The sequence below is a fragment of the Protopterus annectens genome, chromosome 7.part0 (genome assembly GCF_019279795.1).
Source record: "Protopterus annectens isolate FY-2018-M chromosome 7.part0, PAN1.0, whole genome shotgun sequence".
NCBI lineage: Eukaryota > Metazoa > Chordata > Ceratodontiformes > Protopteridae > Protopterus > Protopterus annectens.
The window spans coordinates 509196093-509219826 of record NC_056739.1 but is presented as its reverse complement, the minus strand read 5'-3'; the positions used below and the strand labels follow the sequence as shown (position 1 = coordinate 509219826).

The 23734-nt window shown below is 39.7% G+C and overlaps 1 protein-coding gene across 1 annotated transcript in view; it reads right to left on the bottom strand.

The window, feature by feature from the left end:
* The window catches only part of LOC122806571 (transmembrane domain-containing protein TMIGD3-like), a 270705-nt gene that overhangs the window by 22757 nt on the left and 224214 nt on the right, over positions 1-23734 (bottom strand). The window contains exon 5 of the mRNA XM_044077108.1: positions 2289-2350. Coding sequence (XP_043933043.1) covers positions 2289-2350 — 62 coding nt within the window. The remainder of the gene's footprint in view (positions 1-2288; positions 2351-23734) is intronic.

Below are 23734 nucleotides of genomic sequence, written 5' to 3'. Positions count from 1 at the left end.
GAATGGGGTTAGTGTATGGAATGACTGTTAGAGAAGAAGAGTAAATTATGGCTACCCCTCCTCCTATCTTGTTAGGTCTGTCATTCTGTATGATTTGGTAGTCAGAGGGGCAAAAATTTCAGTATCTTTGATATGAGGTTTGAGCCAGGTTTCTGAGACATATAATATGTCGGGATGGTTATGTGACAGCCAGACATGTAAGCTGGGTATCTGGGAAGTGAAAGGGGTACAGAAAACTACACAGGATGTCTAAAGTAAATGTAAAAACTACACAGGATGTCTAAAGTAAATGTAAAAACTAAACAGGATGTATGAGAAGGCAAACATCAAGGGCATTAATGAAGTATTGGCAAGTTCTTTGATTTAGTGTTCACAAAAGGAAGGCATGGAAAGGTACTGTCCTGGGAGTAGAAGAAGAAGAAAAGTGAGAGGTGGTCACATGGCCAATAGGAAGATAAAATACAGAAAAGGAACTGGACAACTTATGGGAGGACAAAGCCCCAAACATGGATGGGACTGTGGTCACAGTACTCAAAAACACTCTGACAAGTGGCCAGTTCATGTTGACAGAAAACTAGCTTCAATTATCTCATTGTTCATGGTAAGAAAAAGAACCAGCACAGCCAATTATATAATGGATTGCTAGCTTTAAGATTCAAACTGGCATGACTTCTCTGTCAGGAAGAACTTTTCAGTCAAACCTTCTGCAATTCATTGCCTAGATAATAGCAGATCTATTTGAGGCTATGCTGGTGGATGTGGTATCTGGACTTTACTAAGGTCTTTGACTTGGTACTAGATGAAAGGTGTTAGGTAAGTTGGGTGAATCACAGTGACAATTTATGGGAAGGCTATCCAGGACAAAGGAGAGTACTACAGGAAGAATGAAAGTGTCTATGCTGGAGTCAACACTATTCAATATATCTGCATCTGAGTAATCACAGAGTATGAATAATAAGAAGCAAAAATTATTTTCATGATAAAAAACATGAAGCCTTGGGTTTGAAAAGTGACCTGCAAGTCTTCTACAGATGGGCACATTGGCCAGATAAAAGGTATACAGTGTTAAATAGCAGAGACAGTGGTGGAAATGGATCTAGGAATGATTATCCCACTGTGCCTTGCCAATCAAGGACAAGTAGGGAAGGCAGGAAGAATCACCAACAGGATGCTTGGCTGTATTGTATAGCATATAGAATCCCTGGGGATAGGGTTGTAATATTCCTATTCTATCTCATGGGCTCACTACATCTAGAATAGAGGGCATTTCTGGTGAGCCTGCAAGGAAAAGATTATAAAAAATGGAAATCATCAAAAGGAAGACCAATAAAATCATCATGGGGATCGACAGAAAGGACTACAAACAATACCTGAATTTGTTGAACTTGTATTTGCTACTCAACAGGAGAAAGAGAAGGCTATAATATGAATGGTCAAGATGGTAAATTCAAACACTGAAGATATGGAACTGAGATAGGAGGACAGACGAGGGAGGAGGGGGCATCAGAGACAGATGTAAGGGTACTCACTTTAATTTGGAACTGACAGATTTTGTTTTTTTTTTTTTTTTGACAGAGAGTTATCTTTAGAAAAGCCTGCCCTAGTCGGTGGTAGGGTGTGAATCAGGAGAAGTCTTCAAAAGGGCATATGAAAGTTGGAAGTGGCTGGGAATAAACTTGTCAGAAGAGGAAGTTTACTGCTGAATGCACTTCAATTAGCAATTAAAAACATTGCCATGGCATCTTAATAATTTTTAAATAGCAATTGAAGTACAGGCACATAATTCATCCTATATAGACTTGAAAATGCAAATAATAGTAAAACTAAATAGGATGCGAGCAGGAGGCAAAACCAGAAGCAGAATCCTCTTGTAGCAGCTGGTCCAGCTGTGTAGTGTATATCAAATGTATGTCACTGAATAAGAGTTATTTATCTGTTTTTCCTTTCTTAGTTTTCCTTAAAGGGTTAAACTCATTAGGTTATCCTGACAGTTTTCAATGAAAGCCAAGAATAGATGTCTGGTGAAATGACTTGCTCAGAGTCATGAAGTAAGCAAGAACAGACTAAATTATTCATATGCAAAGCAGAAATTATTCATATATTGCTTCCTTTGCCAATAAGCTAGCCATGAAGTTTAATGCCGATTTGTTTCACTATTAGTATAGCTAAAATAGTCTTACATGACTTTGCTTCAAAAACGATATATATTTTCTAATTAATACGTTTTATAGCATGCAGCAATGCAAATAAAAGTAGTCTAACAGTGAAAATGTAAAAATCTGACTTACCTTATTATTATCATTTTTAAAATTAATTCTTGTTTGTTCTTTTGAAGATAGTTGTATTTTGTCTGCAAATAAAATAAAAAGCTTTGAGTTGCAAAGCCCTAGTGTGTGTTTTTTAAATGAATACCCATACCACCTATCCATAGTGCAGTACTTAATGATTTACAATTTATCATGCTCATTTCAGTGCATGTACTTCAAGCAGCCTGTTACATCACCTCTTCTCCTGTTACTGGTTTTATTAACTATACCAGTTTCTGTAATTAGATAACCACTACCAGCTAACAATCCTTCCTAAACAGGAGAATCAAGTCATCCAAATCTTTTTGGTAATGTAAGCAGCTAACCCTTTTGTAAATGGTTTCATGATCCCAGTCCACCATGAGAATACATAGTAACTCGTTAACTCTACTGCAGCAATCATTATCATTTTTTGTGCATGTTACTGTTCTTGGTATGTTACAGGTGATTATTTATTTTACTTATTCATTTATTGCGTTTGTTTACCTATATAGTCTGACTAGGTCATATAGACTGTCCCTTTCAGTAGACTTGTGAAGAAAATCTCAGTTAACAAACAGAAAATAAAACATTTATATGGCATATCATTGATGAGCTAGCATGATAATTAGGGAAAATACATGCCAGGTGAAATATTGTATAGTTTCATAAAGCCATGCATACAAAATAAACACAACTTATGTAATAAACATATCTTACATAATAAGCACGTTACAATGGGATAAAATTACATTACAAACAAGTCAGTAACTTTTAAAAGCAGTTTTCAGTAGTTGATGGTTCCAAAGTAGTATCAATGCTGTAGTTTCCAAAGTAGTGGTATTTTGGTCTTAGGAAAATAGACAGGTGTGGATGTGTTTGTATAGAAAGTGAACCTGAACTTTAGTTAAGGAAGGAAGATGTAATTAAGAGGAGACTAGTCAAAAGTTAAGGTAAGAAGGACAGCAGGATATGTAAGCAAAAAGTATAGACAGGAGAGTAAAACATAAACCAAAAAACAAAATTAAACCAGAAAAAACAAATAAACGGGAACGCGAGCAAGTCCACTGGTACAAATTTATTGTGTTAGCGCTTTCATGCACATATCTTCGTGCACTTCTTCAGACACTAAAATCGTAACCAAAAGCTGCTGATATAACAAAACAATTAACACCAATAAAATGTTTAATTAACAATTGGAATAGCAACAATAGTAGATGCTACTAATTCGCCATTAAAAACGTCCTTATAAGCAATTTATATTTTAATGTTTGTTTGTATTTTTTTGGGATTTATTTAATAGGTGAATTTCCAGGTTTTAGGACGTTTTTAATGGCGAATTAGTAGCATCTGCTATTGTTGCTATTCCAATTATTAATTAAACATTTTATTGGTGTTAATTGTTCTGTTATATCAGCAGCTTTTGGTTACAATTTTAGTGTCTGAAGAAGTGCACGAAGATATGTGCATGAAAGCGCTAACACAATAAATTTGTACCAGTGGACTTGCTCGCGTTCCCGTTTATAGACAGGAGAGTAGTTAGTCAACCAGTTGCGACTGAGCATTGACATAATCTAACATTTACGAGATAAGCATGGAGGTTTTTTTGAAAGTTAAGCTTATTGTCTAGTTTCCCTATGTGCTCTGTGTATGGTATTCCATATCTTGAAGATATAATTGAAGTAAAGAGCATCCCCTGATGAGTTCTGGGATTTAGATTGTTTAGCCAAAAATCTATTTTTACTGTGGAGTAGTCTGCTGCAATTGTACCACTCCAGGTAGGTATTCGTGGAAAGGCACTTATCCTGGTGATGAAGTATGGAATGTGCAGTTTTTAGATGAAGGAATGTAAAATATTTTGTGAATTTCATCCAGTGTATTTTCGAGACTGCAGGACATTGATAAGATCTGTTTGGCAAATTTGAAGAGAGTTTGGTAATGGTACTATGCAGGCTGCTTTTCAGATTAGTGAGGATAAGGGCAGCATATAACTGATAATTGGATATATGCATGTGCAGTAGGTTTACAATCTGGGCCAGTGAGGAATAACTTGGTTCAGTACAGTGCTTCAAGCCTTTGATGAGTTTTCTTTATGATATTACTTATGTGACTATCAGACTTGAGCTTATCATCAATTGTTATACCAAATAGCTTGGTACTGGAAACCTGGTCAAGTTTAACATCTTCACTAAAGGAAATAGTAATACTACTTGAGTTTTGGGAACTGGTTTTAGAAAGGAAGAGCATCAGTTTAGTTTTTCCCCCATTAAGTGCAAGGTAAGCATTTTGAGAATTTTATATTTACTGTTCTTCTGTTGAGACAGATTCCTGAGTAATGGTCTATAGCTGTCCCAAAGACTCCGCAGAGCAAATAATTGTAGCATCATCTGTGTACTGAATCAATGTAGATTTTATTTTATTTTGAATTTGATAAATGGGGTTGAGCACTGATCCCAATGAAGGAGATATAAGGCCAAAACAACATGTCCTACATGGACTGACTCAAAGCCTTGTCACTGTGCTTGGTATCCTATAGACTGCAAATAGGTGACCTCTGTCTGTCAGACAAGGCATCCTTCAACTGAGTACTGCCCTACTGCACATCAGCAAGTCAAATGTCATCAAGATTACTGGGTTTAGGGACATCAGCCTCTTCTGCAACATCAACAGATCAGATTGGAGGTACAGGTATATCTCACAGAGGATACCGCTGCTCAGTTTGGAGGGACAGGTATATCTCACAGAGGATACCACTACTCTGTTTGGAGGGATAGGTTTATCTCACAGAGGACACCACTGCTCTGTTTGGAGGGACAGGTATATCTCACAAAGGATACTGCTGCTCTGGAACAGACTCCCCATCCACATAAAACAAAGTTAATTTCAATCAGCATTTAGGTTCATAGAGTCATAGGTAGGTACTAGGTTTTCTGCCCAAAGGCATGTATAAGCCTAGCAGGAATGTGTTGGCTTTTGCCACCCCCTTAGATTAGTTCCCTGTGCCTCTTTCCAGCAGACCCATTGAAGTGATCCCCGGGATAAACTTTCTGTTTCCCATCCACTCGTCAAGGTTTCTCTTGAAGACAGTTAGTGAGGAGCTCTGCCTAATGTAAATTGGAATCTTGTTCCAGAGCTTGGGAAGTCTCTGGGACAGGAATCTATCCCTCCAGCACGTCCTATTTATTGTTTTGGTGAGGCTTGGATCCATAGAGCATGTGGCTCGAAGGGATATGGTTTTCTTTAGGTGGAGCATGTCCATCAATTCTGGGTTGGACATGGCCATGTATGTCAGGCAGAGATCACCTCTGAGAAAGTGGTATGCAACCGAGTATAGCTGGAGTTTCTTCAGTTGAGCTGCATAGGGCATCTGTTTGAGGCCAGTGATCCTCTTGGTGAGGTACTTCTGTAGTCTTTCCAGCTGTTGTAGGTGTCTTGTAAGGTACATCCCAAATGGGGTGTTGTACTCTATGATGGATCTGATAAGTGATGTGTAGAGGGGCACAATGACCTCTTTGGATCTGGATGCAAACCCTTTTGTGATTAGGTGGACCACATAGAAGAATTTTCTAACCACTTTGGCAATGTGATTATCAAAAGAGAGGTTACTATCTACTTGGGTCCCCAGATCCCTTATTACATCTTCCATATTTAGGGGTCTACCACCTATGTGGTAACTTGTGGGTACTTTGATTTTTCTAAAGGGGATGACTATGCACTTTTTGGCATTTAGCTTGAGGCCATGTTTTTGACACCAGGTATCTGTCTCAGTGAGACTCTTTTGGAGGATATCTGTGTCAGCCAGAGAGTCAATTATAGCCCCTAGTTTGCAGATGTCTGCGAACTTGGTCAGCCATAGTCCTCCTGTGCTTGCCTGTACCTCTGAGAAGTATATGCCGAACAGGAGGGGTCCTAGGACTGAGTCCTGGGGAATGCCACTTGTAACCAGTTTAGAGTCAGACCTAGCTCCCACAACTCTTACCATGTGGGTTCTGTCCATGAGCCAGTTGGCAACCCATCTCATGATGTAGGGGTTTATGTTCAGGCTGGTGAGCTTGTCTATAATACCTGAATGGAGAATGGTGTCAAAGGCCTTTCTGTGGTCTAGGTAGGCTGTGGAACACCTTTCCCTCATCTATAGCCTTAGTAACTGTCTCAAAAAAGTCCAGCAGGTTTAGGAGGCATGATCTGCCCTTAATAAAGCCGAACTGGGTAGGGTCCAGTGTTTGGAGGTTCCCAATGTCTCTGTTAATGAGATCCATGATGATGCACTCTATAGCCTTGCAGACCAAGCTAGTCAGGCTTATAGGGTGATAGTTCCCGGGCTCTGTTGTGGCTCCACCTTTGTGGAGCGGAATAACCGTTGCTGTGCACCACTCTATGGGCATGTAGCCTGTGGAGAGGCTGAGTCTGAACAGTGTGTTTAGGTGAGGGGTTAGTTCATCTTTAAGTTCATGTAGGACACAGCCTGGGACACCGTCTGGTCCCATTGATGCTGTGTTTTTGGCTTTGGAGAGGGCTGTTTTAACCTGAGTGTCTGTGATTTCAGGTGCACTACATTCTTCTGGTATGGTTATGGGCCCTTTTGGGGGTGAGAGGGGGTGAAGTTTGCACTGAACCTGTCTGCCAGGATGTTGGTGATTTCAGTCGGTTCAGTGTATTTTGTGCCATTCTGCACTAACTCTGAGCAGATATGCAAATTGCCACTTAGATTCTTGACATAGCTAAAGAATGCCTTGTGGTTATCTTTGGAGTCCTTGGCAATTTTTCTTTCGAAGCTAGTCTTGGATGATTTTATGAGGGATCATAGTTTCTTGCTGATACTGATCAGGGATGTCTTCCCTTCTTGGGATTTTACTCTTTTCTGTACTAGTTTCCTCCTTCTATTGTATAGCTTGTTTATGGCAGGGGTGCACCAGACTGGTTTCCTTTTCTTCAAGGAGTGAATCTTGGTTTTGCTTGGGATAGCATGATCCATGCTTTCTTGTAGGTGCTCATAGAGTGCATTTGTACAGGATTTTGCAGCTTGGACAGCGTTATACCTTAGCATGGGGGCTTTGAAACTTTCCACTTCTGTCTTAAGTAATGTGACATTTGCTTTTGAAAAGCTTTTCACGGTGGTTTCTTTGACCGGGGGTGGGGGCAGAATGTGGATATCCAGAGTGATTAGTTTATGGTCATTTCTAACCAGCAAGGGGTTGACCTCTGGTGTGGAACACCAGTCGTCCATGTTGGTGATGACCAGGTCCAATATGTTATCATCTCTGGTGGGGGTGTTGACCAGTTGAGCCAGGGTATTTGAGTTGATAAATTCTAGGAAATGTTGTACAAGGGAGTTAGCACTTGAGTAATTCTCCCAGTTAATGTTTGGGTAATTGAAATCTCCCAGTATCAGGGTGTTTGGTAGGACCTTTATGTTTCCCAGTGTTTTCAGAAATGCTGAATGGGGGTCCTGGGACATGGCGAGGGATCTGTAGCAAGCTACAATTGGAATTGCAGTTTTGCCCATTGTTAATTGCACGTGGATGATCTCTGAAGCATCGTGCTGTGCCACTAACCCAGAGGAGTGGATATCCTTGATGAATATGGATACGTCCCCATCTTTTGTATTTCGGTCCAGGTTTTGTGGCTGAACTGTATGGTATGAGTTGTAGCCTGGTAATGCTGGGGAGCTCTCTGGAGCCTTAAACCAGGTTTCTGTTACTGCACATATATCGCTTTTCTCCATATTGAAGAGTGCCTCGAGTGCATGCATTTTGAGGTTTAGACTTCTGGCATTGAGTAGCATCACCTTCATGTTTTTGTTACTTGTGCCATTTATGGCAGTGGGTTTGTCTTTTGAGCCTTGCCTAAAAAAGGCACTATGGGGGTAGCAAGAGCCTTGGCCAGTGTTCGAAAGCCTAAGGGTGACAGGTGCCAAGGGCAACCTGAATCTATGGATAGGTTACAGAAAATTTACTTCAGTACTGCCTCCTGTACTACTTATGGACAGAGGCAGCCCCTAAATGATTTATCTCATGCACGGGTCCCCTCAAATCATCTATAGTATAACCCCAGTTATTCTCATTAGGGGTGATATATAATTATTCACCATTGGATGGGTAAGTCCAATCTTATACCAAGCAGTATAGGTTAATTCACACACCAAAAGTGAAATTAGTTAGGCTTAAAATAGTCCATAAGGGCAGCTAGCCTAGCACTTGCTGTTGAACCTATGGATTTTGTTTCTGTTTTATGGATAAAGAAACGTATCTTAATATTTCTTAAGTGGACTCAAATCACTTCCTGGAGCTTTTTCTACAAAATGTCCTTTTGACAAAATGTCATCTGCTGAGATGGGTAGAGACACACACACACACACACACACACACACGCACACACACACACACACACACACACACACACACACACACACACACACACACACACACACACACACACACACACACACACACACACACACACACACACACACACACACACACACACACACACACACACACACACACACACACACACACACACACACAAGCACTTACACATCTGTCTCATTGAGGGCCCACTAAAAACTACCAGTGCCTACTAATGACACTAAATCCATCTGGCTTTAGTAAACAGATTTTATAATTCTATCATGTCCATGTTTCTGTTTAAGTAGTATTGCTGAAATGCTTTAAGTATTAATAGTTACAGTTTAAGGTAGATCCCAATATTCAGAAATGCATGCCACAAAATTTCACTTCCTCTAAAGTATGCATGTTTAAACTCCTGTACTTTCATTGAACTCCACCAACTCTTGCTAATCCTTTTTGAAATAAAAGCATCGCTATTGTTTATGCAACATGAAGTTAAGCAGCAGAGAAGTTAACTTTCCAAACTGCATATACAGGTGAGGATGTTGCAGTCCTTAAATGCAAATCATGTCTATGTTACTGCTCATGTGTTGTCACTTGTACTATATGACTCAGTTACTTTGTGACAGTAGTATTTATAACAATTACTCAAAGTATAATTGTGTCTCTCTTTGCATTTTAGCTGGTAAATTATTGAAATGTGTTAAGGCACATGATGTATTTTTATTCAACAACTGGACATGGATATGATAAAAAGTCATATTTGCACCAGATCAATGAAAATCTAGGTAATGTAAGAAACACACTACCTACAAAATCAGTACAAATTGTCTGGGATGAGTTGCATTCATGTTGGTGAAGGACTAATAAAACATGTTGTACCTAGATAGTGCCAAATGTTCTATCTTTCATGTAAGCATTGCATGCAAACTCAGAGACCACAATGTCAGTTTTAATTGGTTTGAGAATTGTCTGTTTTCAATACAAGTTAGAGTAGGTCAATATTTGTGATTTTGAGAGTTACCAGTGGGGTACCCCAGGTTTTGACTCCTGGCTTACTCTTTGACATTTTGTTTCAGGTGTGGATGTTGATAATATCTGGCTTACCAGTTCTGCTGATTATTGCAGTTATGTTTTCATACCAAAATGGGATGGGCAGTATTCACCACTGGTGTGCGAACAGTGGTCTAATAATTAACATTATGAAGTGCAGTCTTTTGTTCTTTAACAAGCAAATGATCCAAGCTGTCTACTGCATTGAGGGTTAGGCATTAAAAATGGATTAGGGTTGCAAGGACTTTAGAACCTTTGATTAATAACATCTTCACATTTGTGTTTATGTCACCACAGCAAAATAAATGGCCTACAGGTTGCACATTTGGTGCTCAAATGGGTAATCTAATGATCAAGAGAAGTCAGTATTCCAGGAAGGTCATTATTTTTATATAGCTATCCACCCTTATAGATTATAATACTGCTATACTCTCCTAATTAAGCATCCTGTTCAAGCAGAAAAGGTTCATAGCGTCCAAGATTACCAATGGCCTGAATAACTTGTTACTCTTTTTGGTTAAAGAATTCCTGTAAATTCAAAGATGTGTGTGTGTGTGGCTATTAAGTTGAAGAAATTCTAATAGGTTGTAAGCTTGATTTCTAATTTTTTTCACATATTTAGAAAAATATGTCAACAAGAGTTCCATTTCTATCATTATTATATCTTAGTTATTTTTAAACTGAAAATAAAATAGCTAAACTAGTATACACTTTAATCAGAATATAAACACTAAAATTAAGTTTATAGGTGCTCAGTAGAAGAGGGAGCAGAAGGAACTGATGGCTTCATTGAGGAGTAGGTGAGTTACAGAAATTTAACTTTGCAAGAGTTAATTTTGTGAAACCACTGTCCAAAACTTTATTTTGTACTGACATTAGTCTGTTTTGGTTGAATTTAATGTGTATAACATTGTTAAAAGGTAATAGTTTGGCATTTAAAACCAGGAATACCTACAAGTCCTGCTTTAATTATGTTGTAAAACTGAGGATGACACTTATCAACGTACAGAACTTGCACTAAAACTAAATGTGTGCACCCAGTGGACATTGCCATTATACTAGCAAATATATTTAGTATAAATTTCATTACTGCCCATCCAAAGTCTTGCTATCCCTGTATCTCTCAAGGCCCTTTCATTACTAACGAGCATGCTCTGAAAGTGCTGTCCAAGTTAAAGAACGCTTTCTCAATGGAACCAGACGACATATTCATCTGTTTAACAAATAGTAACAAACACTTCCTGATGGAACTTGTACATATGTTATTTAACCTGAGCTTGGCTACAGGCTCATCCCTGAACTATGGTGTACATTGGTGTTTATGCCACTCCATAAAGATGGCCATACCACTCACCCTAGAAACTATAGGCCCATCAGTCTAATGAGTCTTGTTTGTAAGGCCATGGAACATATTATAACACATTTGATTAACATCAGCATTAAAATGTCATCAGACTAGATCATTAGCAATCTGATTTTCTAAAATGTAGATTTTGTCTGATGAATCTGGTAATCTTCTTCGAGAAGGAATCACAAGACCAAGGCATTTAGTATCTTACTTCTTGCTAGCATACTTTAACTATATGTGTTACCAATAGACAAGTATGTAATAAAACGGATTACAAACTAGCTAAAATACAGAACCCACATGGTCTGGGTAGTAGGAGCACCATCTGTGAACTTGAAGGTGACTGATGGTGTCCTGAAGATCTCAGTGCCGGGACCACTTTTGTTCAATAATTACTTCTCTGACGGTTGACTAAAAAACAGAATGTATGGCTAACCAAGTTTGCAGATGACTGCAAACTATCACAGTCACCTTTCTAATAGAACCTGGGTTGCTTGGGCTGTAGTTAGGGTTTTATTCCTCTACACCATGGCATATGGCACTGGCCTACTCTACAGTAATCCTGAGTTATTTTATATTATAAACATCAATTACTAGCAGAATGCTTTCATCTTTATCAGCTAGTTGCTTATTCATGATGTGTTACAACTGCACACATTATAAATAATGCAAGGACCAGAAAGCCCTCACTACTGAAAAAATGTACAGTTTAGATTTGTTCCCCAAATATTATACTATGTCATTTGTTTTTTCGGCTTTTCCCGGTTAGGGGTTGCCACAGCGGAACTCTGGTCTGCTAATGATTGGCAGTAGATTTTTTATGGTGCTGAGTTGCCAGCCCGATGCCCAACCTTCAGCTAAGGCACACCCATTCATGCATGTCTTTTGGAGGCCACTGGACCATGTGAAAGACATGTAGACTCCCCACAGAAGGCACTCCAGATGTGAATCGAACAGAAGAACCTCTTGCTGTGAGGTAACAATGCTACTGCTGTACCACCATGGCTTCCAATATTATACTATGTAAAACAATAATTCATGCCTAATTTAAATGGAAAACTGAAACTTACAAGCTGTAATTTGATTATATCCAGTTTAAAACTTGAGTATCATGGAGACAAAAGAGGAGGGGTGATATAAGAGGAGAACTGACCACCAAAGATTGGATTTGGGAGTAAAGACAAATAAATATTATATTGAAATAACTAGCTAATATGCAATGCAGTCTGCTATAAAGCTAAATCTGAACCAGACATTTTTAAGACAGAGCAGAGAGATATACATTTTGAACTTAAGAAATGCAAAATTAAAGAAAGCCAGTGAGAGTCTGAGCTTTTCTGCATTCTAAAACACAGGCTACTAATGGTAATGCCACTTTATTAAGGTCCTGCCTGGCCATGGCTTTATAGGTTCATAGGTTCATAGGTTCATAGGTTCATACTAGGCTATCTGCCCTGGGGCAATTATAAGCCTAGCCCAATTCTGTATGGCTTACACCACCCCTTGATTTGAGTATACTGTGCCCTTTATAAGGTTTAGTTTACTGTGCCTCTGTCTAATAGTGACATGGGAGTAATCCCTGGGACAAACCTACAATCCCACATCCACCTATCGAGATTCTTCTTGAAGAGATTCAATGAGGTGCTCTGCCTCACATGAACTGGAATTCTATTCCAGAGCAAAGGGAGCCTCTGGGTTATGAACCTGTCCCTCCACCTGTCCCTCCAGCAAGTTCTATTTATTTCTGTGCTGAGGTTCAAGTCCCTCGAGCGTGTGGCTCTAAGGGATTTAGATTTACTGAGGTGGAGCATGTCCATTAATTCTGGATCTGACATAGCTTTGTATGTCAGGCATAGATCACCTCGAAGTAGGCGGTATGCAACTGAGTAGAGCTGGAGTTTTTTTAACCGAGCAGCATATGGCATCTGTTTGAGACCATTGATCCTCTTGGTGAGATACTTTTGGGGTCTTTCTAATTGCTGCAGGTGTCGGGTAAGGTACATCCCAAAAGGGGCATTGTATTCTATGATGGGCCTGATGAGGGATGAATAAAGGGGCACGATTACCTCTCTTGATCTAGATGTGAAACCCTTCGTGATGAGGTGGGCTATGTAGAAGGTCTTTCTAACCACTTTGGCAATGTGGTTTTCAAAGGAGAGATTGCTATCAACTTGGGTCCCCAGGTCCCTAATAACTCTCTCTGTACTCAATGGGGTTTCCGCCTATGTGGTAATTTGTGGGCACATTGTTTTTGCCAAAGGGTATGACTATACATTTTTTGGCATTTAGCTTTAAACCATGGCGCTGGCACCAGTTATCTGTCTCTGTGAGACCTTTTTGAAGGATGTTTGTGTCAGCTGGAGAGTCGATTATGGTGCCCAGTTTGCAGTCGTCTGTGAACTTGGTGAGCCATAGTCTTCCCACTTTTGCCTGTACCTCGGAAAAGTATATACCGAACAAGAGTGGTCCCAGGACAGAACCCTGTGGGATGCCACTTGTGACCGGTTTTGAGTCTGACATGGCTCCAGCAACTCTCACTCTGTGGGTTCTGTCTTTGAGCCAGTTTGCGACCCATCTTGTGACATAGGGGTTTATATTTAAGCTGGATTGCTTATCTATGATTCCCTAGTGGGGTATTGTGTCAAATGCCTTTGCAAGGTCCAGATAGGCTGTGTGGACTACCTCCCCTTCATCTATGGCTTTGGTGACTGTTTCGAAGACGTCAACCAGGTTCAAAAGGCAGGATCTGCCCTTGACAAAGCCGAACTGGGAAGGATCTAGTGTCTGTAGGTCCCCAATGTCTTTGTTTATGAGCTCCATGATGATCCTCTCCATAGCCTTGCAGACTAAGCTAGTCAGGCTTATGGGGCGATAGTTTCCAGGGTCCGTAGAGGCTCCACCTTTGTGGAGTGGGACCACTGTTGCTGTACGCCATTCTGTGGGCACATATCCTGTAGTGAGGCTGAGATTGTATAACTGTTTTATTTGAGGGGTTAGTTCCTCTTGGAGTTCATGTTGGACGCAACCTGGGATGCCATCTGGTCCCATGGAAGCAGTGTTTTTTGCTTTGGAGAGGGCAGCCTTCACCTGAGCATCAGAGATGTTTGGGAGGCAGCCCTCTGTCGGGATAGATACTTGCTCTTTTGGGGGGGAGGGGTGGAGAAGTTTGCACTGAACCTGTCTGCAAGGATATTGGCGATGTCTGTGGGTTCAGTGTATTTTCTGTCATTTAGAATCAACTCAGAACAAGTCTGGGAGTTGCATCCCAGGTTCCTAACATAACTGAAAAAAGCCTTATGATTGTCTTTGGTGTCCTGTGCAATTTTTTTCTCGAAGCTGGCCTTGGAGGATTTTATGAGGGATCGTAATTTTTTGCTAGTACTGATCAGAGATGCCTTCCCTATTAGGGATTTTGCTCTATCATGTAGTAGCTTCCTCCTTCTGTTGTACAGTTTATTTATGGCAGGGGTCCACCAGACTGGACGCCTGCCTTTGGATGATTGGGTCTTGGTTTTGTTTGGGATAGCATGATCCATGCATTCCTGGAGATGTCCGTAGAATGCGTTTATATAGGATTCTGCAGTTTGGGCCATAGTTTCCACTGGCCCTGGGGCCTTGAAGGATTCCACTTCAGTTTTGAGAAGTGAGAAGTTCGCTTTTGAGAAGTTTTTCACTGTGGTTTTCTGGGCTGGGGTGGGGTCGGGATGTGGAAATCCAGTGAAATTAATGTATGGTCTGATCTTACCAATGAGGGATATACTTCTGGTGTGGAGCATAGAGTCCCCATGTTGGTAATGATAAGGTCCAGTATGTTGTCCCCTCTTGTGGGAGTGGTGACTAGTTGTTCCATAGCATTTGAGTTTATAATTTCCAGGAACCTTTGGGCTAAGGTGCTGGGGCTTGAGTAGTGCTCCCAGTCAATGTTTGTGTAGTTGAAGTCGCCCAATATAATGGTGTTCGGAGACATCTTCATGTTCTCCAATGTTTTCAGGAAATCCGAGTGGGATTCCTGACTTTGAGAGGGTGGTCTGTAGGATGCTCTAAACTGAAAAGCAGTCTTGCCCACTGTTAGTTGCACATGGATGGTCTCCGATACTTTGTGCAATGCCACTAACCTGGAGGTGTGGCTATCCTTGATAAATATGGAAACTCCCCCTCCTTTTTTGGTTCGGTCCGGGTTTTGGGGCCGAAAAGCATGATATGAGGTATAGCCTGGTAGTGCTGGGGTGCTCTCTGGAGCCTTGAACCAGGTCTCTGTCACTGCACAGATATCAATGTTCTCCGTACTGAGGAGAGCCTCGAGTGCATGCATCTTGAGGTTAAGACTTCTGACGTTAAGCAGCATTATCCTTAGTTTCTTGTTCCTTGTGCTGTCTATGGGGGTGGGTTTGACTTTTGAGCCTTGCCTAAAAAAGGCACTATGGGGGTGGCAAGAGCCTTTGCCAACATACGAAAGCCCAGTGGTGACAGGTGCAAGCCTAAGGTGTAGCTAAAGTACTTGCCATGAGTACGATTTATACAAGAATTCACTTCAGAATGGCCAGGTTTGATATCCAGTGTAGAGCTCAAGGAATCAAATGCAATGGCCAGGAGAGAAATAATTGCAAATGGAAAAAATGCCAAACATTAGAAACTAATAAATCTCATTTAGGGTTTCTACCTACCAGCACCTGTATCCCTGTATAAACTAACTCTGTGGTCCCACAAACTCAGTGTTTCTTCTTTATTACCCCCTATAACCTAAATACAAACCACAACGCTAGTACCAAACCAACTTCTGATGTACTTGAATGAAAAGAACATTAACTTAAAATCTTTTATTTTGAATGCTTTATACAGTAATGACAGGTCATTTGGTAAACTTCCACATTCCATTTGTTTTGTGATATTTACAGTAGTATAAATGCACAGCTTTCTATGTTTCAGTAGTGACACTTCACAAAGCAATGTGTAAACTTTGGATATGTTTTTGATGAAGACTTATATTTTAGCACCACATCAGCAAAGTAGTATTTGTATGTTAAATAGCAAACATTATAATCCATGATGAAAGCCTAGTTCTTTGCATTTGAGTAGTAGTGTTATCATGCTGGTATGTCATATATGCTGTAGACCAATCCCACTGTAGACCCTGTTTGATTTTGGAGAGAAAGAGTGTATAGCAGGAGCACAGGTTTTGTTATATTAACTCATTACATCGGAGTGACACCTCCAGGTGCATCTGCAGTTAAGTCCTACTGACACCTCTAGGTGTCAAATATTGCTAGTTTATATTTTCCTCAGTAATTCCAAAACCATGCTATGTGCAATGTTTTAAAAGCTTTCATCTTGAAGCTTATACAATGGCAAACTAAACTGCATTACTGATTTAACATTTGTTAACTGAGAAAGTCTGACTTGGAAGGATCCAATTTTCAGCAGAGGCCCTGGGAGAAACACTGTAGATGCATGTCTTTGTAAAGTGGGAGGAAACTGGAGCACCTAGAGAAAATCTGCACAAATGCAGGGAGGACATGCCATCCAAGAATCAAACCAGAGAACCTCTGGCTGTGAGGTGACAACACTACCGCTGCACCACTGCACAATCTAAGTGCATTGCTCTTTTGACCTATGTTTAGTGAAGGTGAAGAGATATTAACTGTTGTTTTTATGATACTATTTTATATAGATATAATTTACACATTTTTCTAAATATCTCAACAACCAAGCAACACAGACAGAACTCCTACTTTTGGAAATGTCTCCACAAATGGAAAATGTGCAATTGAGAAAGAAGCTGAAAAGTTTCATCATTTGCAGAGTTTCTTGGGAAGTATTTCCTTTCCCTTTTCTTGTTACTGGGGCTGGCGTGGGAGATTATGACCTAGGAGTTATGAATCATTAAGATCACTGGCCAGTTCCATTTTTACTGTCTGATTTTTTTTTTTGACTGAGATCACATAACTCATGGCACACTATAGTATAGTACAGATAAATAGCAATTTCAGTTCCTCCATCAGTATAAATAATATCTTGAGTAATGGTCCCATTTAGTTTGAATGAGGTGCCAAATGTTACAAATAAATGAATGAAAGCAATGATCATTTTTCCTGACACTATTTTTACATCAAAGACATAAAGTAACTCATTTTGTATGACTAGGGTCTGCAGTTGCTCATGATATGTCAACAATATCTTTAAAAATAGAAATATTTACTATAGTGTTATCCTGAATAAAGCTGTATATTTTCCAGGCTCTTAATTGTGGGACATTAACCAGTGGCTTTTGTACCTGCATTCATTTGGTCCAATCATTTTCCGGGACTGGACATTCTTGGTGTAGGAGAAACCCTTACACACCTTTGTTCCTGCACATTAAACCCTATCAGTCTACCTATTCCCCATTGCTAAGAGTTGTACTATAAGGATTGGTCTGGTCTTGTGGAGCTGCCTTCCTTCTTCCCCTGGTGGAGTACCTCAGTTAACAACTCTATGAGCTCTTCCATGTACTGTCTGTCTTTGCAGAGAGTGTGTAAGGATGCTGAATTCCTTAACACATGCATGCACACTATGGTAGCACATGATCCCAGTAACATCTAGTACCCATGCTACTGGTCACCCAAGTTGTAAGCCAGAGCTGACTCTTTGTTCCCAAGATAGGAGAGCCTTCAGCAGCTGCTTACTCCAATCGTCCCCTCCTAACTCTGTCCGATGCCCAAACCACTAACTGAACTCTGGTTGTGTCAGCTGTAACCAGGACGTTGTCCATCTACATTACCAGCAGTGGCAGAAATCTTAGTTCTTGACTACCTTTTGAATATAAGCCATATGTCTGAAGCCTAAGATAAATCATAATCCAAAGTCATACACACTAAAGAATTACAAAAAACTAGTATATTCAGATACTATTTTCAGGGGTTTAAAAGCAAGTTGAGAATTTATTACATCTGAATATATGAAACATATACAATTTTAATATCTAGAAACGTCTATGACAGTGGAAAAACAAATGAATGAGAAAGAAAACAGTGGGCTCATCATATGTTTATCTACCCATCATAATAAATCAGTAGGCTATTGTTTACAAGAATAATTCATATAGTCTTATTCAATGTATGCACTGCAGATTTTGTTTTCTTTCAAAGGTTACAATATATAGAATCTCTTAATGTAAACTATAGCAAACACCTCTCTGCTTCTAGGTTCCTTTATGTGTATTTAATGCATGGGATGCCTGCAACCACACCGTGGCAATGTACTATTTCTGTATATTAAAACTGTAAGAACTGTCACCATGCTGTCATAATTCTGTTTATGTGACTTTATGTTCTTTTTGTCTGCCTTGAAGGCCTGGATAGAGGCAGAAAATAGTCACTTGATCTGCCCTCCTACAGGGTTAACAAACTGAAATAAGCAAACATTTAAACATGTAAAATACTTTGCAAGCACAGCATATGGGAGAGTTACACAATTTTAGCTTGTAAGTTTACTGACTAAACAAATATTGTCAACAATGCACATTTTTAAGGTATGAAAAAAATTCCATGTCCACCCAAGTTCCTCACAAAAAACAGCAGTTCTGCAATTCTGTAATGAAATTACAAAATACTTCCCAGTACACAACAGAAATGCAGATGACAAATGTTAGACAAAACTTCTGTTTCTTCAATTCAAATCCTCAAAATAAAAACTAAAAAACTTTTCCAACTCAGCATAATTGTAGCTATAAAAATATCACCATATCTTATGTTTTCATATGTACGGTGTACGCAGATGACATTTAATAATGGGAAGATTGTAGGTTCATAGGTTCATAGGCGTGTACTAGGCTAATGGCCCTGGACCCTTTACAAGCCTAGCCATAGGAATAACCTGGCATAGTATCACCTGACCTTAGTTCCCAGTGCCTCTGTCTAGTAGAGCCACTGGAGTTATCCCTGGGGTGAATTTTCTGTTTCCTATCCACTCATCAAGATTTCTCTTGAATAGGGTCAGCGAGGTGCTCTGCTTGACATGTATGGGAAGTCTGTTTCATAGCATGGGCAGTCTCTGGGTTATGAACCTGTCCCTCCAGCATGTTCTGTTAAATATGGTACTGAGCTTGAGGACTCTGGAGCATGTGGTATGGAGGGATTGGGATTTCTTTAGCTGTAGCATTTCTAACAGAGCTGGGTCAGACATGGCTTTGTAAGTCAAGCAGAGATTGCCTCTAAGTAGGCGATATGAGACAGAGAATAGTTGGAGATTTTTGAGTCTGTCCATATAGGACAAGTGTTTAAGGGCTAGAATCCTCTTTGTGAGGTACTTTTGTGACCTCTCCAGTTGTTGCAGATGTCTAGTGAGGTACATGCCAAATGGGGCATTGTAGTTGATGATTGGCCTAATGAGGGAAGAGTAGAGGGAGACAATGACCTCTTTCTTCCTGGATGCAAAAACCCTTAGTAATGAGATGTGTCACACAGAAGGACTTTCTGACCACAGTGGCAATGTGGTGATCAAAAGATCAACCTGTGTCAACCTGTGTTCCTGGATCTCTTATAATACCTTCTATGTTCAGTGGACTGCCATCAATGTGGTAATTCATTGGAATCATGTTTTTCCCAAAGGGGATGATGACACATTTTTTGGCATTGAGCTTAAGGCCATGGTTCTGACACCAGTCGTTGGTCTCAGTCAGGCCATTCTGTAGGATGTCAGCATCACTTGGGGAGTTAACAATAGCTCCCAGCTTGCAGTTGTCTGCGAACTTTGTCAGTCAGAGTCTCTTTGTGTTGGCCTGGACTTCAGAGAAGTAGATACCAAACAGGAGAGGACCCAGGACCGAACCCTGTGGGACTCCACTCATGACTAGTCAGCAGTCTGACTTGGAGTCAGCTACTTTCACACTGTGGGTTCTATCTGTGAGCCAGTTTGCAACCCACCTAGTGATATAGGGGTTGATGCAAAGCTTAGTGAGTTTTTCTGATTCCTGAGTGGGGTATGGCATCAAAATCCTTGGCCAAACCAAGGTAGGCTGTATGAACCACCTTGCCTTCATCCACAGCTCTGGTGACTGACTCAAAGAAGACAACCAAGTTGAGCAGGCATGATCTACCCTTCACAAAACCAAACTGTGTGGGATCCAGAGTTTGGAGATTCCCTATATCCTTGTTTATTAGGTCCATGATTATGTGTTCCATAGCTTTGCATATCAGACTGGTCAAGCTAATGGGGCAATAGTTCCGATGTTTTGTAGTCACTCCTCATTTGTGGAGAGGGATGACTGTAGCAGTGAGCCAGTCTGTAATGACAAAGGCTGTGACTGAACAGGGCACACAGGTGAGGTGCCATTTCACTCTGTAGTTCATGTAGAACATAACCAGGGATATTGTCAGGTCCCATAGAAGCTATATTCTTGGCCTTGGACAGTGCTGTTTTAATCTATGCAGCAGTAATACTGGGTGCCTGGCAATCTACTGGTATTGTGATTGGTCCTTTGGGGGGGAGGGGTAAAGCTGGCACTGAATCTGTTGGCCAGTATACTGGCAATATCTGTTGGCTCAATATAGGAGGTACCATTGTGCAGAAGCTCAGAGCAAATCTGGATATTGCCGTGGAGATTCTTTACATAACTACAGAAGGCTTTGTGGTTGTCTTTACTAGCTGCTGCAATTCTGTTTTCATAGATAGCTTTAGAGGATTTGATGAGGGGTCTCAACTTTTTGTTGAGGCCGATAAGGGAGTTTTTCCAGTCTTGGGACTTCACCTTATTCCACATCAGTATCCTCCTTCTCTTGTAGAGTTTGTTCGTGGCAGCGGACCACCAGATTGGCTTCCTTTTTATTGGAGGAGAGTGCCTTGGTTCTATTGGTTATGGCGAGATCCATGCATTTGTGTACGTGTTCGTACAGTGTATTGGTGTATGATTCTGCAGTCACGCAACCATTCTCCATTTGCATGGGTGCAGTGAAGTTAGCCACCTCTGTTTTTAGGATCCCAAAGTAAGTTTTGGAGAAGATGAATATAATTTATTTTTTGATGATGTGTTTACAGCAAGTTCACATTGTGATAATGCTAGTTAAATGATCAGTCATTTGGCTGGAGCCTAACTTTTAAATATTTTCAGAATTGTATTGTTATTTCATCTTGTAATGTGTCTCTTACAGTATGTAGCAGTTGCCTTTATTCCATACTGCAGCACATAATTTGACTGCTCTGCACAAAGCAGTTATTTCTTTATTTTGATTACCAATAAATAATTTACAACACTAAGTTGTTGTCTCAGTTCAGTTTTAGAGGTGTTATCCATACTATTCAAAAGCCTGAGTTCTCTAATCTATTGTGACAAGGAATGGGCAGTTCACATAAGTTTTACAAAGGGGCATACTTTCCTCTACAATGGGTTCACCAATGATCCAGACCAAAAAACCATGGTACTATGTCAAAACTCTGACACCATTTGCTGCACTATACTATGAGTTCTGGTGATAAAGGTGAGTGTGAATATTTGCAACAGCAATGAATTGCATTTGTAGTTTTAAGGCAAGATCCAGATAACTGTCTTTGTTTACTAGCAGAAGGTCACTTACTAGAAAATGTTTTTTTTTTCTTTTCAATTTCATAAAGGTTGTCTTCTAAAAGTATTTTTGTTGTGTCAATGTTCTGCGAATGTCATCTATAAAAGTATATTTTGCCATCAAAGGTGACATGAATCTTAACATCCAGTATAGTCTCACAATTTTTTCAGCAATAGTGGCATTTACATTATCCAAAGGATTGTATGGTGAAAAAGTGGCTTTAACACTAACTCAACATTTACATGCACTACTGTCACTATGTTGCCATGCAAGCTGACCTGCAGACAATCCCAGGTCGGCATCTGGACATTCAAAATGATTAATTGCTTCTACAGAGTACATTAAAAATAAAGCCAGTCTGATTTCATGACCTTGCATTCTGTATATCTTGGGCTGTGCCTTTGCAGAAAGTGACTCAAGATAGGTCCATTTTGACTAAAATGATCCAAGATTGAGTAGCAACTCATGAGCTGCAAGATCCGGTTGTGGAGGGTGGAAGTACGGGTCTAACACCACTTCATCCATCCTGAAAGGAAGAAGGCAACTGAGCCATATGCCATCCTGTCTGGTCTGTCAGGCATAATAAACATGTGCAGGAGGAAATCATACATTTTGGGTTGGTACTGCATCTGCTATATGGATGTGGACATTACTGCATAAGCCAGTTTCTATCTCTAGCTTCTTCTTCAGTTCTTACCCTTAATCTTGGTTTATCTGCAGAGTATGAAACCAAGAGGAAGAATTTCTGTGAGGCCTAGGGATCTGACTCACAGGGGCTGTGTGGGTACTGGTTCAAGGTGACAGGGTAATGAATGAGACATGGAGGAGAGCTTCTGTTCATCAGATATGAAAGCAATAAAATGAAAATATAAAAAAGGTGTCAAGCAGAAATGTGATAAATTTGTGATCAACAATCTGAAGTCCAATAATACATGTCATAGCTTTGGTTAATGGAAAGACAGAGGCTCTGGTATCCTAGAAAATTTTCTTTAATCTGAGGTACTTTGATCTTGGAATAAATATAAGTAGAAGGGGTAATGGGATATAATGTCTCCAATCTGATAGGTACAGATGGGCTCTGTAAATATGTTTTAGTAATGCTTCAATGAGTTTTGAATCTTGATGCATCTGTTGAAACTCACTCATTTGTGACCACACTTTTCAGTATCAGTCACTTTTACATTCTATTGATGTCACAGAGTTAGGAAATTTATGGCTTGACCAGTTTTAGACATTCAAAAACATACAGAAGGACAAGTCTTAAAATGTAAAAACATTTCAGCCGCTATCCTTGTAAAATAAAAAAGTTAACTGTTACTTATTCAACAGTAGTTTCAGAACCAGCTGGTAAAACGAGCCACAATGAAAAACAACAAAAACAGCATATTAATGAAATTTATTAAATGCTTTTGTTCATCAGTCACAGAAACGTCATCAAAATGAAAGTATTCATGACCATTCAGCCTTAAAGACTAAACACTCATCACATGACATGTAACAAAAAATGATCTCACACACACACACACACACACACACACACACACACACACACACACACACAGACACACAGACGACTGATAGATAGATAGATAGATAGATAGATAGATAGATAGATAGATAGATAGATAGATAGATATGCACCAAATTCATTTATCTGTAATAATTCTATAAATTTGATTCAGTTATCTGTATTTTAAAAACTTATAATGTTTACATCACCATTTAAACCAGAATATTTACCCCCCATAGATTCAATTGCCTTAGAGTTTCCTTCTTTTCAATCCTATTCCTAAAGTCCTCCTCTGTTTTATTGGGAGAAACATGGTCCAGTGGGAAAAAAAATAAAACTTGTTATGCTTAGGATTTTTCTGTTTGTCTCTGCATATAACATATTATTAACATGTTTTCAACTAATATCATATAGATATCCCATGCAACATTTTATAAATCATCTAGAGGTCACACCAATAAAAAAATCCTCACAGTGACCACAGACTGCAATGTATTACATGAATACTGTTGTTTGGCATAAATGGTATGATTATTATGTAGCAATAAAATACATTTGCTTTATAAAATATATTGGCATGCTTTATAAGTGCTACAGCTATAAGTTCCTGCATCCTTTTTTACTTATGTGGGACTTAAAAATAGTACTGTCTC